We start from the raw sequence: 15,923 nt of genomic DNA, 5'->3' as shown, positions 1-15,923 counted from the left end.
GTTATGTACTCGGCTTTCATCGAAGACAAGGACGTCAAGTTGCACGTAGTCGAAACGCTCCGTGGATCTGATAGCCTGGGCGATCATGCTGCTACGTCACTCTATAGCAAGCCCGGAACTTTACATGATGCAAGGACTCTTGTTATACAGAAAGAAGAGGGACTTCCTGCTTCGGTCCCATCGGCGGCTTCTGGGTTGGTATATCCTAGAGTTGGACCTGAGATGGCAATGTTGCATAAAGATGGGCGAATAACTGTTGCGGCGATACCCGATGAAGAAGTCATCAGTACCTTTGCCAGCATGGCCAAGAGTGAAGGTATCATTATTATTATTATTGCTCTCCAGAGTGCACAGTATGACCTACACGGTTACAGTGCGAAAACTTATATCTTGGTTCTTATCTTCGAGTGGTTGCGTGAACTTTGAAGTCGCTTCTAGTAAGGAATGCTGAACCTTGAAAGAATACATAACTGGTATTAATACGTGAATCCTTGCTTCAAGCTATCTCACCTCCATGACCACTGCCGTCGGCTCTCCCAGAAATCCTAGTCCGCGCATGTCAAGTAGTTGAGTATCTCTTTGGCTGCCTTTTGTCGACCTTCCCACTCTGGATGACGTACAGCAACTTCCCTAGCCGTCTTTTGTATCTGGACTGATTCCGTCCCGAAAATCGTGTCTATAACAGCGTTATATAGTTCACCTTCCTCCCATCGCGGCTTGGCTCTCTTGTTCCCTCAATGGCCAATGCCAAGAAGTTCAACCCAGTTAGCAAAGTTATAGCAATCTGTCTAAGTGGGTAATAGAACCTGTAGGATACTAGCACTGTAAAACTTATAAGTAGATAGATCTGAAATTTCAATTTAATAAGTATTATAAACCTTTATAGAAGGAATTTATTTTACTATAATTTATAAAGTATATAATACTTTATAATTTAATTATAAACTTTAATTTAATAATAAATTAATTTATAATATATACTTTATTTTATTTAATATATATTTATAATATATTAATTATTTAAATTTATTTATTAATATATAAATTATATTTTTTATTAAGTAATTTTTAAAGTATAAGTCTTAAAGTATATATTTAAAATTAATTTATAAAAAAATATAATTTTTAAACTTAAATATTAATATAAGTTTAATCTAAAGGTATATATTATAATTTATAAAGTTAAAATTATAATAATTACTATAAAAGCTTTTATTCTTTTTAAAGATTAATTATTAAATATATTTTTATTAATATTAATATTAATAAAATTACTATATAAAATAATAAACTTTAAAGTCTTTATTAACCCTAGCTATATATTAAACTAAGGAATTATTTATAAGAACTTAGTCTTTATAATTAATTTTATTTTTAAAGAAAAATATTTAATAAAGTTATTTAATAGTTTTATTTATTTTTAATATAATACTCTTATTAATACCTAGAGTTAAAATATTATTAATATAAATAATAATTAAATTATTATTTTTATTATTTTTAATTATAATAATTTTAATTATATAATTAATTATTAAGTTAATAAATTAAAATATAAATTTTTATTATATAAAAAAAAAAAGGCTTTAAAGGCTTTTTATAAAATTTAAAAGAAATATAATTTTAATATATTAAAAGGTAAAATACTTTAAATAAAGTTACTTTTTAATCTTTAAAATAATCTTTAATAAGGAAAATAAATTATTAATAACTTATAAGGTATTTAATAAAAGTAATATTATTAAAAAGTTTATTAAATTAGAATTTATTATATTAAGAATTCTATAAAATTAAAAAAGAAAATTTTAAAAGAAAAAGAAAAAAGCTTATAATTAATATTATAGCTTTTAATATAATAAAATTTAATATAATAAATATAAATTATATTATAAAATATTTTTTTTATTTATAATTCTTTTTTATTATATTAAATTTTATTATATTAAAAATTATAATATTTATTATAAATCTTTTTTTTTTTAAAAGTTTTTTAATTTTTAATTTTATAAGATTTTTAATATAATAAATTTTAATTTAATAAATTTTTATAAAATAATATTATTTTTATTAAATATTTTATAAATTATTAATAATTTCTTTTATTAAAAATTATTTTAAAAATTAAAAAATAATTTTATTTAAAATATTTTATTTTTAATATATTAATAATATATTTTTTTAAATATTATAAAAAATTTTTAAAAAAAAGTTTTTTTATATAATAAAAATTTAAATTTAAATTTATTAATTTAATAATTAATTATATAATTAAAAATATTATAATTAAAAATAATAAAAATAATAATTTAATTATTATTTATATTAATAATATTTTAATTTTAAATATTATTAAAAAAATTATTTTTAAAATAAAAAAAAATATTAAATAATTTTAATTAATTTTTTTTATAAAAATAAAATTAATTATAAAAATTAAATTTTTATAAATAATTTTTTAATTTAATAAATAATTAACTTAATTAATAAACTAATTAATAATATATTAATAGAATTTTATAAAGTAAAGTTAAAAGGTTATATAGCTAGATAATTTATATTAAGCTTTTAGTTTTAAGCTTTATTAATATTAACTTTAATTTTATAAACTTAACTTTTTTATTACTTATCTAATTACTATTAACTCTACTTATTACCTTTATAACTTAAAGGCCTTAATTATAACTATTACTTACCTTTTTAATTATTTAAACTAATTAATATATAAATACTTACTATTATATATATTAATTTTATCTAGAAATTCTTCTTATATATATAATAAATTTATAATTAGCCTTTTAATAAGCTTTTTCTTAAGCCTATATAGACTTTTTAATATTATTTTTAATTTTTAACTCTTTATATATAAAAGATAGAGCTTATAATTAAAGGCTATTAGTTTAACTTTAATAAAGCTATTTATTTTCTTAATTATATAAAGGTTAATAGCCTTTATATATAACTCTTTTAATATTACTATATTTTTATAGGATTTAATAGATTTCTTAATAGTCTTAATATTAAGATTAAAAAAGTAATTATTATTAATAAGTCTTAGTTTAAAGATAATAGTTAGTATTATATTATATAAGACTTATAAAAGTAGTTAATAAGGTATTATAAAGGATTAAAATTAATTAATTCTATAGATATTTTAAATAATTAATTAAGATTAAAAAAGAAAGAAATTATTATTATTTATATAGTTTAATAGAAGCTTTTTTTATTTATTATTAATATTATAGAGTTTAAATAATTACTTTATTAATTATATTTATATTAAAAACTTTATTTTAAGAGAAACTATATATAATTCTTTAATTTATATAGATAGATAAAGTATTATAAATAATTTTTAATAAAATTAAAAAAGGTAAAAATAATCTTATAATTATATATTAAAAAAATAAATAAATAAATAATTAAAATTAATAAAAATTTTAAAATTTATTATTTTATATAATAATTATATAATTATATAATTATATAATTTTATTAATATTAATATTAATATTAATAAAAAAATATTTAATAATTAATTTTTAAAAAAAATAAAAATTTTTATAATAATTATTATAATTTTAATTTTATAAATTATAATATATATTTTTAAATAAAATTTATATTAATATTTAAATTTAAAAATTATATTTTTTTATAAATTAATTTTAAATATATACTTTAAAATTTATATTTTAAAAATTATTAAATACAAAATAAAAATAATTCTTTTTAATTTCTATAGAATTTAAAGTAGTCTCTCTTTTACCTCCTATATATTATTATTCTTAAAGACCTTCTTTAACGCCTTTGCTATCTTATATGCTTCATCAGGACTTGACTTGTGATGTGTGCCTAGATTGATATAGATAGTTAGTCCTCGATTAAGCCACGCGGCTAAATTTGGGTCAACCTCTCCTATGTGTAGTGCTGCGCGTACGATGGGGCCGCACGATGTGAGTTGTGGAGGTATCACAGCGAATGGGTATTCAATGTCGGGACTGTTGGCGACAAGAATGGGTAGAGTTGCCGGTGCCGGTTTCAGGACGCCGAGTTCCATCATGGTCATAAGCTGAATAGACTGATTCACCTTTTGGTGTAGGATTTCGGTTGTAAGCTTCAAGCGTGTGTTTGTGAGTAGTGTATAGCCAGCTACCAAGCTAAAAGCGATATTTGCTGGGATGAGACTCCAAGGTATAGGATACGGTAGTGCTGAGCAAGCCCTAGACAATGAGTTTGGGATCATTAATTTTCTAGATTCACAACTTACATTGGGTATTTCTATAACGTAGCTAGCTTCGGTTGAAGAGGAACTGTAAACTCTTTGATCGTATTTGGAGAAAGGACCATCTACTTTACACCTCGATAATTACAGAATGTTAAACTATGTGTATACAGAGGCTTAATGATGGTCAAATCTGGATTAACTTTATCGTAGATCCTTTGTATATTCCAATAGATCTTCATATACTCCTCCGGAGTCCAAGGAACTATAACAGTAGGTAACGTAGCTACACCTTTAGCCAAGTTAATAAATCCTGGGGTTAATTCCAGCGTATCGAAGATTGACGTCCCTGGGCGCTTTGTAGCTAGTCCTTAACTGATCCCCTTAATTTTATGGAAGATGAAGGCTTTTAGGGTTGGTAGTTTCTGCTTAGATGCTGACGCTTGCATGAATGTAGAAGCATCGCCGGCACCTGCCTCTAATTCCTAGAATAAGGCGATATGTATTTTGATATCTGGATTGGCAAGGCCGATTGAATGTGCTGTCGCAAGAACAACGTTGGCTTGGCTATAATCACTGTTTGTGAAGAAGAGCAAACGTTTGGTGGTTGTCATGATGACTAGAGTGCGGGGGAAAATCGACACCGACAGAGGAAATGCGATTCAGCTGCTATTGATATTTTTGCTGAACCTTGCTGCCTATCATTATTGCTACTCAGCTTTGCAAATACTCCATCATCCTTGTCTCTATAGATGACAATGTCAGACTAATTGGTTGTTCCAAACTCCCACCCTGGCACTTGCAACCGTAGCGGATTACGCCAAGGCATTTTAGAGACTCTATCGCTGAATCTGGTCATATCTTTCAGTTCGATCCGTGGTCTAGACTCGTCTTTCAATGTAACCCATCGCTGATTGGGAACTGCTCCGCTGGCCACTTCAGCTTTCCATCGTCTGATACGAGGGTCAGAGAAGTCGTAAGAAAATCGGGTATTTATCCGGTCATTTCACAGCGTGTCAGCCCTGTAGGGCGTAGATGAATCCTTGCTCCTGATCTCCAGTTGTAAAGCTTGTGCGAATCGCCAGACCAACACTGAGACATTCTTATATAATCAGAAACTTGAAACCTGCAAAGAAGACACAGGCGCCCGATCGATATGAAGTAGCAGCGTCTTAATCTTCTGAATACCCACGACACTAACGGTAGGTAAATGGAGGCAGTGATGAAAGTACTCACTTGAACAAACCGTCAACACTTGAGAGGTAACCCTGTGGTCGACTTGACCGAGATTGAAGAGTAGACTAGCAGGTTTTCATAGCACGCAATACTTCTACAGCGTCATTTATCTTTCTCTTAGACCATTTGCTACGTTTTGCCGCTGATTTTGATCTTGTCTATACTGGTCAGCAAGTGTCTAGCGTTAATGTTTCACCCGACAATAACAAGTTTCAGGAAATCAATCCCATTGAGAGCTTTATAAACAATCTCTGACAGCTATCCTTTTTTCAAATTCTTCAACGGCGACTTTGAGATCTGTTAGTTGAGCCTTCTGAGAAGACTCACGCATCCTTTGTTCTCATTATTGCGCCTGGCGAGAGATCATGGCCTTTTGTCACTCCATGCTTGATATTCCAGGATGACTGAGAATATGGCTTCCCCATCTGACACCGTCTTACAGTGGCGCACGGCTGAGGATATGAGCGTTGGTCGATCATTTGAACGGAATGAGAAAAATCAAAGTGAATCTCTTAACCACGGTAACAGTCAACCTTGACTGAACAGAGTGTTACCCATCAGTAGATCGAGATGTAGTTTTGCTGGACATGCGATGTTTCCTTCACAGGAAAAGGGAAATATTCAAATAATTCTGGCCTTCAATGACTTTTCTCTTAGTCATGTTGGACTCTAAAAACTGCCAATGATTGTTCAAGATTACGGTTCATCAGGGATGGACAGGCTAGACCCTGTTTTCAGGCTTTGTACGGCCTGCATGGCAAGGGATACGGTTCAGCTGGGTACTAGCAAGTCAAGTCGGGGCTAGGGTATGTACCTACCATTCGACAGTATCATTTTGGGTGAGACAACCAATTACAACATCGCCAACCTGTGAATCTGCATGATTGTACAGACCGTTAGTCGGTGGTCGGGGAGGCTTTGAGGGATCGAACCTTGATGGACAATCCCATGCTCTCCAAATGGCAAAGTTTCGTGATGTGGATATCCCAGTATGCGTACCATTCCCAACAAGGTCATCTTAGACATTATTAGTTTCATACTCAATCGATTACGAGGGATGAAATCTAAGACATGGACAAATGGCTGGGGAATTAGCTTTTAAGCTTACCTTCCGTCCAGACTCCAACCTCCATTCCGACACATTCCAGCACAGAATATTTTAGCCCTTGCCAAGCCAATCTTTGGCACTCCAACCTCACAGTTATTACTACCGTGGTCAGTAATTGGCCTGTCTCCGAACAACACTCATTCTAGGTCTCACATTGCGGAGATTAAAATGACCCTGGAAATTGGCATCGAACAATCTTTTCGGTTCATTAGGGCTAGTGACACAATATTAGTAACGTTGATCTCTCTGAATAGAGTTTATGGTTATTTTCTGAGACGGTGGAAATACGAGTGGTCAAAACAGACTAATGCAGTGAGCTGATGTGTGATTGATTTGGGCTCATGTCTTATGACGGAGATTACAAGGCTGAACTTGGCAAAGGTTACTCAAATACATAAGAAGATGTTATTCTCTCCTCTAGCAGTCAATAACCGGTCCAAACTCTTCACATTCGTTACTCTCTCTTTTCCAGTCCAAGATGTATATCCCCCAAGTCGTCGTCACTGCCCTGGCTCTTTTCAGCCCATGGGACAAGCACATATGGACTGCCTCGGATGATACCGTCCGCGGTGGTATCAGCCAGTCGTACTTTGATGTCCTAGAGCCCAAGACTCACGAGAACCCCTTCTCTCACCCCATCGCCAAGTTCTACGGACACTTGGACCATGAGACTCTTGGTGGCTCTGGCTTTGCCTCGCAGCGTACCGTTGACGGTCTGCCACCCACTGATCTCTCCCCCTACGATCGCCTTCTTGTTGAAATCCCCTACTCTGATGGCAAGATCTACACTATCAACATCAGGGACTCTGACGTCGAGACCAAGGGTGGCAAGGATCAGCCTTCAGTTAACTGGGCTTATGATTTCCAGCTTCCTGCTACCAAGATCATCAAAGGAGAGATTGAACTTCACCAGGTTGTCATCTACTTCAAGGATCTTGTCCCTACCGTTCGAGGAACGGTTCAGAAGGATGCCAAGCCTCTTGACCTACACAATATCCTCGGCGCCAGTATCATGATTCGCAGGTGAGTAAGACAGTTAAACCGGTACGATCAGATGTTAATAGTATATAGCTTCGAGACCACACAGCAAGGTGACTTTGAGCTCAGAATCAAGTCTGTCACTGCTTTAGGACAGGATTGCAAGGCCCCCAAGATTGAAGTCTCTTGCGAGAGCCTGTGCGGCAAGAAGATAGAGGTGTACTAATAAGCTGTTGTGTTACCTTCGGCCTCAGTAAGAAGGATCTTTCAGGATGGACATCGAGGTTACGCAGACAAGACCCGTTCTAACACACGAGTCTTTGTATTTTGGCCTCGACCCTGAAGGTCCAGTTGACAAAATATACGTTTGTAATTCATCAATAACTTTTCTGCTTATATACTTTTCTCCAAAATGCACCTGAATCGCAATGGGCCCATAGTGACCTGTGTATTTACCCAAAGTTGAAGTGGTCAAGGTCTCATCTAACCACTGGTACAAACTTTCTATTCCGCTCTGAAAAAGTGAAAATCCTGCTGGTTATTGATCCATAAAAGGGTGCTCAAGTGTGCAGACTAATAGTCTTTGTGCAAGTTGTTACTTACAAACATCGGCACACCTGGATATGAGGTTACTGTTGCAAGTTCAAGGAAGACAACATTATGGCCAAAGATTCCATGTTGCTTCACAGAGTGACGTGTTGAATATACTGTGTTCTGGAAGTTCTTGTGATCCTCTATTAGGCCCCTTTGAGAGTCTTTGTCGGCATCCGCCGTGTCAATTCTTCCCAGCAGTCTACAGTTCCACCCTAGCCTCCAGGAGGAAGACGTAGCCGAACTAGATACACTTAGTCGCGAATCTCGCGTCATTGAAAATCGCCCACATGAACAACATGCCTAGATCGGTCTAGAAGAAGCGTTAGTGCTGAACTCAATCGCACCGCTTCGGCCACACCTCTCAAAACAGTGATAGCATCATCCAAAATTATGTCCTCTGATTGGATATTTGAGATTTCTTGATGAGAATTTGGGATCACGGCCCGTGGCGTTTCCAGAAGGTCGTGGAGACCCCTATCTGGTCAACACAACCTTCTGTTTCAGATCATCCTTTTCCGAATCCGAATCACAAGTTCCAGTTGCCCTATTTGGGTGTTACTCGATCTGTGTATGAGATGTGTGACTTTGTTGACCAGTCGGCTATATGGTAAAAGCTACTATCTTGGGCTAAAGATGTTATCACCAACCATTTGGTTCATTGACTTCATGCTCCAAGAACTTAGTGAAGTTGTGGCAGTCTAACGAAACCTGAACTATTTAAACACCAAATCGGAGATTGTTGTGGATTGTCAAGGAGACTGGGCCGTTCTAATTTTGTCTTAATTCGGCTTATGGAATTGTGTTTGCAGTGTGCTATGACGAGTGAGTGAGAATTATTGACATCTTCCCAGTCGCTATTCCAGCATCTCAATAGGTGGGAAGCAAATGAGAAATGTAGAAAGAACCGAACTTACCCTGTGGCTTTGTTCCCATTTGTCCTCAGAGTTCTCTATGGTTAAAGCGCTAGCACATTCAGTGATCGTCACATGGCGATACCGGATATACATGACCGTAATGATATCTCTATTGCCATTGTCGCCGCGTTTACCCATGCCAAGTATTCTAGTACGCCGCTATCGTTGTCATATGGCCTCTTCAAATTATCCATTCTGCACTAAAACAATTTATTCCACACTTTGAGATTGTATCCTGTCTGTGCAACTGATAGAAAGCCGGCCGGCAATAGAGCCCGCATTGGTTGCCTTATTAATGTTAGTGTACGGCAGCTAGAACAATTAAACGTGTTGAAGGAACCGCTTCCTGGTTGATTAATTCAACGAGTACCGTTTGATTGTCAGTATTTCGAACTTTAAAGTCTGGAGACATTGATGAGATAAAAGAAAACGTTATCATTACGACACAACGCCTCAAATGCGGATACCAGAACTGATCGCCGTTACCCACAAAGACAATCTCTCTTGCTATCGAGATAATGATACAGTTGATCATCACAGATCAGTGTCATCCTAGCACCGGAAGACGGTATTCCTGTTGATCTTGACTAGATCTGTTAAAGTGTAATGATGATAGACACTAGGTCCGGGATAAACCAGGCGATAAGGTCGAAGAAAGACTAGATCGGCCAAGGATAAAACTGGAAAATTGACCATGGTCAATGACTGAGCCTTACGAGATCATGAATTCCTCCACTGATCGACGTACGTGCATCAGATTTGGGAGTTGAATGAGTTTCCAGGGGCTGGACAGATCCATTCGCAGTTTTCTGTGAGTCTGTGCTATTGCAGATCAATTTTCAGCTACGGGGCTTTACCCACAAGGGTTTCTGTCATGTTAAACTCGATGTAGAAAGGTGTGATTTTCGTCGCATAATGCAAGCGAGACCTGAATCATTCAAATGTGACCAGTCACATTCTTCAGCCCGAACTAATTAACATGTTCTGGAGACTTCTTTCCGGGCATAACCGCGAATGCCTCGATTGGAATGTCGTTATGTGCTGCTCGGTCGTTTTGGATCAACGATCTGGGGTTGGTTAAACGTTAGTCGGTGTATCTTTGAGCTTATGCTTATTGTGAAGTTCTTGTTGAATGGATCCAACTTGTTGAACCCTTTGTTTGTTCATGGACCCTTTTTTCAACAGCAAGCACATCCATCCCCATCTTTTGGGCTGAGATAGACTCTTCAAGCTGTCGTATCCACATCTTCATTAAACAATAGAGTCTGGTTGCTCAAACAATGATAGAAAAAGCAATTAAATGAGACAGAATCGCGTGACGTATTGGACCGAGACATAAATCTACTTGAACAAACTATTGAGAAAAAGGAAATAATAAAGGCGAAATCGGACATAGGCAAAGCATCTCGAGTCATTACCACTGAAAAAGGTAACGACTCGTTGTGGCTTGTAAAAAAAAAATGCGACATCCGGCATCTAGACCTCCCCCAGTCAAGAATGCTAGTTCACGCTGAAGTCAAGTTTTGGTATATGATCACGTGATGACTTCATCATTACGATCACGATGCGTAGTAGTAGGTAGGTAGGTAGGGACTGTCAGGGTTTTCCATTGAAAAGGGGACAGTAGCGTCTAACTAGCACTACAAGTGCCCCGAGGAAATATTAGATAAACTGTCCGACTCCGGATATACGCACCAAATTAGCAAGCAACAGGTTGGTAGATAGACAAACTAACAAAGTGATAAAACAATGGCTTCGTCCTCCCCCCTTCTAAATGACATTCATCCCTTCTCTGACAGAAATCCTTCCCGTTGTAGTGCACGTGGTGATTACGGCTGACAGCTTGGCTACTTTGACTAGAGTGAAAAGAATTTTCCACGACATTTGCCTGACCGGCCAATTCGCCATGCGCTTTTCTTGATGTGGTTAATCTGAGGCAACTTGGTCCGACTTTCCCGAATGGCTTTAACCATATTTGACACACGAAACACAAAGCTTCTAAGCTAGCGTTAGACCCATGAACCAAACCCATGAACCAAGATCTTTCTCGCCAGTCGCGCTCGGGCTAGTGTCCCATAGTGTTGGAATAGCATCGAGTCAAGGCGGTGTTCCTCAGAATTGGTTGGCTGAAATACTGGATTGACTCAAGGCAGCTGACTCGATGCACGTAGAACAAGTCAGGCAGGCACTTTTATGTATATCCTTGTCAGCCTTCTATTCAGGAGGAATCTCGCCAAAGATGATTTGCAGCCACATCAGGTCTAGACTTGACTCCGCTGATAGTCAATTGTTCCCCGTTTCTCTCTCTCCTTGCCCGACCCTTCTCCACAAGACCAAACATGAGGCTATCCACGTCTGGATACTGGACGGGGTCCGCTTTTGGGGGTGGCGAAAGGAGAGCCACTTTCATGCTTTTCATATATAGCTTCTCTCGGTCGCTTAGGAAAATGGAATGTCCACTCGTGTCGTACCCTGTCTGTTCAGTCCCGAATTCCTGGTTCAGTCATCCAATCCACATTCTTCAGCAAGCAAAAATGGCGATCGAGAGTCGGGCGACGCAGATTGCTGCGGTTGGATACACTTTTGTCATTCTTTCCTCAATAGCGACTTGTCTACGTGTTTATTGTCGTGCCTTTGTCATCAAGGCTTTTGCGCTGGATGATTGGTTTGCCGTCATCGCCCAGGTATGCTTTATGCATCAATCAGTGGTGGATCATTATTAACAGATTCAAAGTTTATGTTTATCGTTTTCTGCTCTTACGAACTCACTGGAACACGTTACGGAACTGGACGTCACTTCAGGGATATCACCGATGAACATGATCTCGTCAAGGCTATGCAGGTACGTCGCTTTGATGCAGGTACTACGTGGTGTATTTATCTAACAAATCTCTGCTTAGATGTGGTGGACATGCGAACCGACATACGTCCTGGCCAACATGGCCGTCAAAGCCAGTATCGCCATTTTCCTGCTCCGAATCTGTGTCACCCGAACACACAGAATGATCATCTATGTCGCAACCGGTATCACTGAGCTTTACAGCTTGTTCTTCTTCTTGCTTTTCGTCCTCCAGTGCCGACCTACATCTCTCTTCTGGCAACGATATTCCTCCAACCCTCCCAATGGAAGCTGTCTCGACGCCACTGTCGTTGCCAACGCCTTCTATGGCTACTCTGCTATCAGTTGTGCCTCCGACTGGACATACAGTATTCTCCCCATGTTCCTTGTCTGGAAGTTGCAGATGAGCAAGAGAACCAAGATCTCTGTTATCGGTATCTTGGCAGCTGGTGCCATGTAAGTCAAACCATCTGATGATATCCATTTATTGGATTGATCACTAACAATGTGATACAGTGCTTCTAGTGCAACCATCATCCGATTCCCTTACCTTTACTCTTTGACCGATATCGACGACTTCCTTTACTCCACATCAGATGTCGCCATCTGGTCCACTGTCGAAACTGGTCTCGGTATTACTGCCGCAGCATTCGCTACCCTCAGACCCCTGCTCCGAAACTTCCTTGGCCAAGGATCTTCTGCCGAAGGCGGTGGAAACTCTGCCAGGCCCTGGCAAAGAACCGGCAGCAACCACCCCTCCGGCGGTGGTTACCTCCGCAGTCATGGTGTCGAAGGCGGCGAGGAAGGGTTCGACCTCCACGATAATGCTGGAAAGCGTATCGGTGTCACTACCATCATTGACCATGGCGACGACATCAAGGGCGGCGAAAGCTCGAAGCGAACCAGCAGATCTGTCGAGACTGACTCTGTCAAGGAACTTCGCAATGATTGGAGCAGCAGTCACTCGGACATTGCTGGTGCAGACAAGAATGGCCAGCCAAGACCAGAGAAGGGCTGGAATGTTTTGGTGAAGAAGACTGTTACACAGACAAGGGGATCGGACCTTGCTTAATTACTTGGACATGCTATACTATACCTATTTACCTATAACTTAATTTTTACCGAGACAATAAAAGAATGTACTTTTTAACGACACAAACCTTTTTGATGATGCGGCGGATTCAACTTGAAAACCATCCATCGTATCTATATTTACCATTTATCAAATAGCAACTCCATGCTCACAACCAGATCTTGGTCTCTCCAATCACGTGACGAATGAGCTTTTTGATTCTCGTCGGTCTCAAATTTTTATACCGCTCACAAACTACCTCCCAGCCGTAGCGCCAACATGACGATTGAAGAGGATCAACAACTCAGTAATTCTGAGTATTGGGATAGCCGCTATGTCACTTCCAACGGCGATGACCCCACGCACGAGTGGTTTCGTTCATTTGAGCATCTTTTGCCATTTCTAGGAAAGAATCTTCTCGAGCAACCAGGTCGCACAGCCCAGGACAACCCGAAAATTCTTCATCTAGGCTCTGGAGACAGTGTAAGTAGAGTCCACGAGCTTCTCCAAGTACTATTTCTCCGTCTCACGCTAACCATTCCTCCAGGTCGTCCCTGCTGAACTCGCTGGACGCGGCTACCAAAACCAGCTTTGCGTCGACTTTTCCCCTGTGGTGGTGGACATGATGACCGACAGACACAAAGATATTGCTGGAATTGAGTGGCAGAGAGTCGATGTTCGCGACATGCCGACAGTTGACACCGGCTCTATTGACGTTGCGTTTGACAAGGGAACTTTGGATGCTATGATTTATGGCAGTCCTTGGAGTCCACCCGATGAGGTGAAAGAAAACACAAGCAGATACCTCAAAGAAGTAAGTATGGCAATATCAGATACGTGGTTGACATGAAATCTAATCTTTTTCCTCCAAGGTCCACCGTGCGATGAAAAATGACGGGGTATTTCTTTACATCACATTTCGGCAGCCACACTTTATGAAATTACTCCTGAACCCGGATAACATTTGGGATATGGAGATGGAGGTTTTAGGAGACGGTGGAACATTTGATTACTACGGATACGTCATCAAAAAGTCGAAACCTCAATAGAAATAAACACTCTTCACATATATTGATATGAATGACATGCAGCAGTTGTCGGCTTCTCAGACGACAATAGCAAGCATGAGATACGAATAAATGATTGTTCTTCAATAAAAGTCCAGCAGGGCTATAAGTATTATTTCAGGAAGCTACTGCCTCCACATGAAACCAGGATGCTTCCAATCTAAATCACGAATCTCCTCGACACTTCTTCCAGCCAACGCCTGACTGACATCAATCATTGATCTCCTGTTGTTGTTCCATGTCATGTACACATGTAAAACAATAGTAAGGATAAAGATGGACGAACACGCTGCAAGATTGAGGCCATTTCCGATCGGATAGTTGGGTTCGTCGAAAGGTAGGAAGCACCATGTGGAGATTAATCCTCCCACATTACCAAACATGACGTTCAAGCCAATGCCGGAAGCACGGGCAGTGTCAGTTACCAAGTTGGCTGACACTTGAGCATTGGAGAGAGCACCGTTCGCAAATGTGCCTGCGCATATCAGGAATGTCCCGGCGTAGCGTACGTATGCTGTCGTCCGTTAGTATTACCTTTTGTTATGGTCTTTGGGCAGTACTTACGATCTGTGCTGCTGAGGAACATGATGTAACCTGCTATAACTGGAAGTTGAGAGACATTGATGAAGATATTGCGACGATCGAGAATGGTCGACAGGAAGCTGAGACCAAGGGTACAGAAAGTGCCAACGATATAAGGGGGAACCGTCCGTAGTTGCTGTTGGACAACAGATGCCTCAGGGTAAATAGTCCTCACAATGGTGGGTGCAAAGAAAGCAAGACCCTGCACTGTAATGTTTGTGAACAAGAAAATAGTCGAAGTTCCCAACGTGACCGGTGAGCAGATACCTCGGCGAGCCAGCTTCCATGAGAACTTCTCAAGAACCTCTGTGACACCCACACGCTCAGACTTGATGCGTGCAATAGCCAAGTCTTTCTCTTCTTGATTAAGCCACCGAGCGGTGCTGGGACGATCAGTCATGGTGATGAATCCGACAAGTGCCAATCCGATCGTGCCGATTCCTTCGATAGCAAAGATCATTCGCCATCTTGTCAGAGAACCAAAATGATCGAGCTTGAGGATTCCAGAAGCCAACAAGCCACCGAAAGCTCCTCCAAAGGAACCCATGGCGACATAGATGGCGAGTCTAAAAGCGAGTTCACTGCGGCGGTACCATCGGGATAAATAGTATGCAATACCAGGCAACATGCCAGCTTCAAAGATGCCAAGTATGAATCGGACAGCGCATGCTTCACCCATGGTGTTGACAAAGGCTGTGCCTAGTGACGCAAGACCAAAGCATACCGAGGTAGCTGGGATGAACCAGCCGGGTCCAACCCACTTGCATGCCATGTTTGCAGGAAGTTCAAAGACGATATAAGACTTTTGTGAAGAGACATGTTAGTGAATTATGGATCTAGAGTGGATGGGTTCCCAGGTATACTTGCAATGTAAAAGACTGTTAGTAACAGGTTGTAGTCGTAGCCGGCAAGGCCAAGGTCGGCTTCAAGGCCAGCTAGTCGCGCATTGCCAATATTGGCTCTATCGACGAAGCACATGAGGTACAGGATGGTGACTGTCGGCATGATGTGCCAATCGATCTTGCGACGTAGCTTCTTCTCGGCTGATGCATCGAAGCTGGCGATTGGGTTTCCATGCCTATAGCAAGTTCATTAGATGTCGTGGGAACGTTGAGATGGAACTCACTCATCAGTGGCTAGATGTCCCCGAGCAGCTGCATCATGCGCGACCGCATACTCGACTTGTACCTCGTCGGCAAAGTCCTTTCCATCTTGGCCAATCTCTTTTTCGTTATCGGAACCTTTGAGTTGCATGATGGATATCCCGAGACTACACCTTTACTCAGGAGAAGAATGCAACAAGAAATT

The 15,923-nt window shown here is 38.7% G+C and overlaps 5 protein-coding genes across 5 annotated transcripts; 4 read left to right on the top strand and 1 right to left on the bottom strand.

Annotated features, from left to right (window-relative positions):
* Window positions 1–3: 3 nt before the first annotated feature.
* FPOAC1_007524 (uncharacterized protein) lies at window positions 4–426 on the top strand (the record flags this gene model as incomplete). The annotated part of the gene is made up of 1 exon (XM_044851980.1): window positions 4–426. One exon carries the CDS (start codon window positions 4–6, stop codon window positions 424–426), a length of 423 nt encoding a protein of 140 aa, XP_044704650.1.
* Window positions 427–7,047: 6,621 nt separating this feature from the next.
* FPOAC1_007523 (uncharacterized protein) lies at window positions 7,048–7,773 on the top strand (the record flags this gene model as incomplete). The annotated part of the gene is made up of 2 exons (XM_044851979.1): window positions 7,048–7,592; window positions 7,641–7,773. 2 exons carry the CDS (start codon window positions 7,048–7,050, stop codon window positions 7,771–7,773), a joined length of 678 nt encoding a protein of 225 aa, XP_044704649.1.
* A 3,816-nt stretch (window positions 7,774–11,589) lies between these two features.
* On the top strand, window positions 11,590–12,966 carry FPOAC1_007522 (uncharacterized protein; the record flags this gene model as incomplete). The annotated part of the gene is made up of 4 exons (XM_044851978.1): window positions 11,590–11,739; window positions 11,790–11,897; window positions 11,956–12,350; window positions 12,411–12,966. The coding sequence occupies 4 exons, from the start codon at window positions 11,590–11,592 to the stop codon at window positions 12,964–12,966; spliced, it is 1,209 nt and encodes a 402-aa protein (XP_044704648.1).
* Window positions 12,967–13,245: 279 nt separating this feature from the next.
* On the top strand, window positions 13,246–14,015 carry FPOAC1_007521 (uncharacterized protein; the record flags this gene model as incomplete). Its single annotated transcript, XM_044851977.1, has 3 exons — window positions 13,246–13,449; window positions 13,514–13,780; window positions 13,839–14,015. The coding sequence occupies 3 exons, from the start codon at window positions 13,246–13,248 to the stop codon at window positions 14,013–14,015; spliced, it is 648 nt and encodes a 215-aa protein (XP_044704647.1).
* A 143-nt stretch (window positions 14,016–14,158) lies between these two features.
* FPOAC1_007520 (uncharacterized protein) lies at window positions 14,159–15,869 on the bottom strand (the record flags this gene model as incomplete). The annotated part of the gene is made up of 4 exons (XM_044851976.1): window positions 14,159–14,547; window positions 14,598–15,314; window positions 15,479–15,693; window positions 15,742–15,869. 4 exons carry the CDS (start codon window positions 15,867–15,869, stop codon window positions 14,159–14,161), a joined length of 1,449 nt encoding a protein of 482 aa, XP_044704646.1.
* Between the last annotated feature and the right edge of the window lie 54 nt (window positions 15,870–15,923).

This window comes from Fusarium poae, chromosome 3 (assembly GCF_019609905.1).
Source record: "Fusarium poae strain DAOMC 252244 chromosome 3, whole genome shotgun sequence".
Taxonomy (NCBI): domain Eukaryota; kingdom Fungi; phylum Ascomycota; class Sordariomycetes; order Hypocreales; family Nectriaceae; genus Fusarium; species Fusarium poae.
This window is presented reverse-complemented; position numbering and strand designations above follow the sequence as displayed.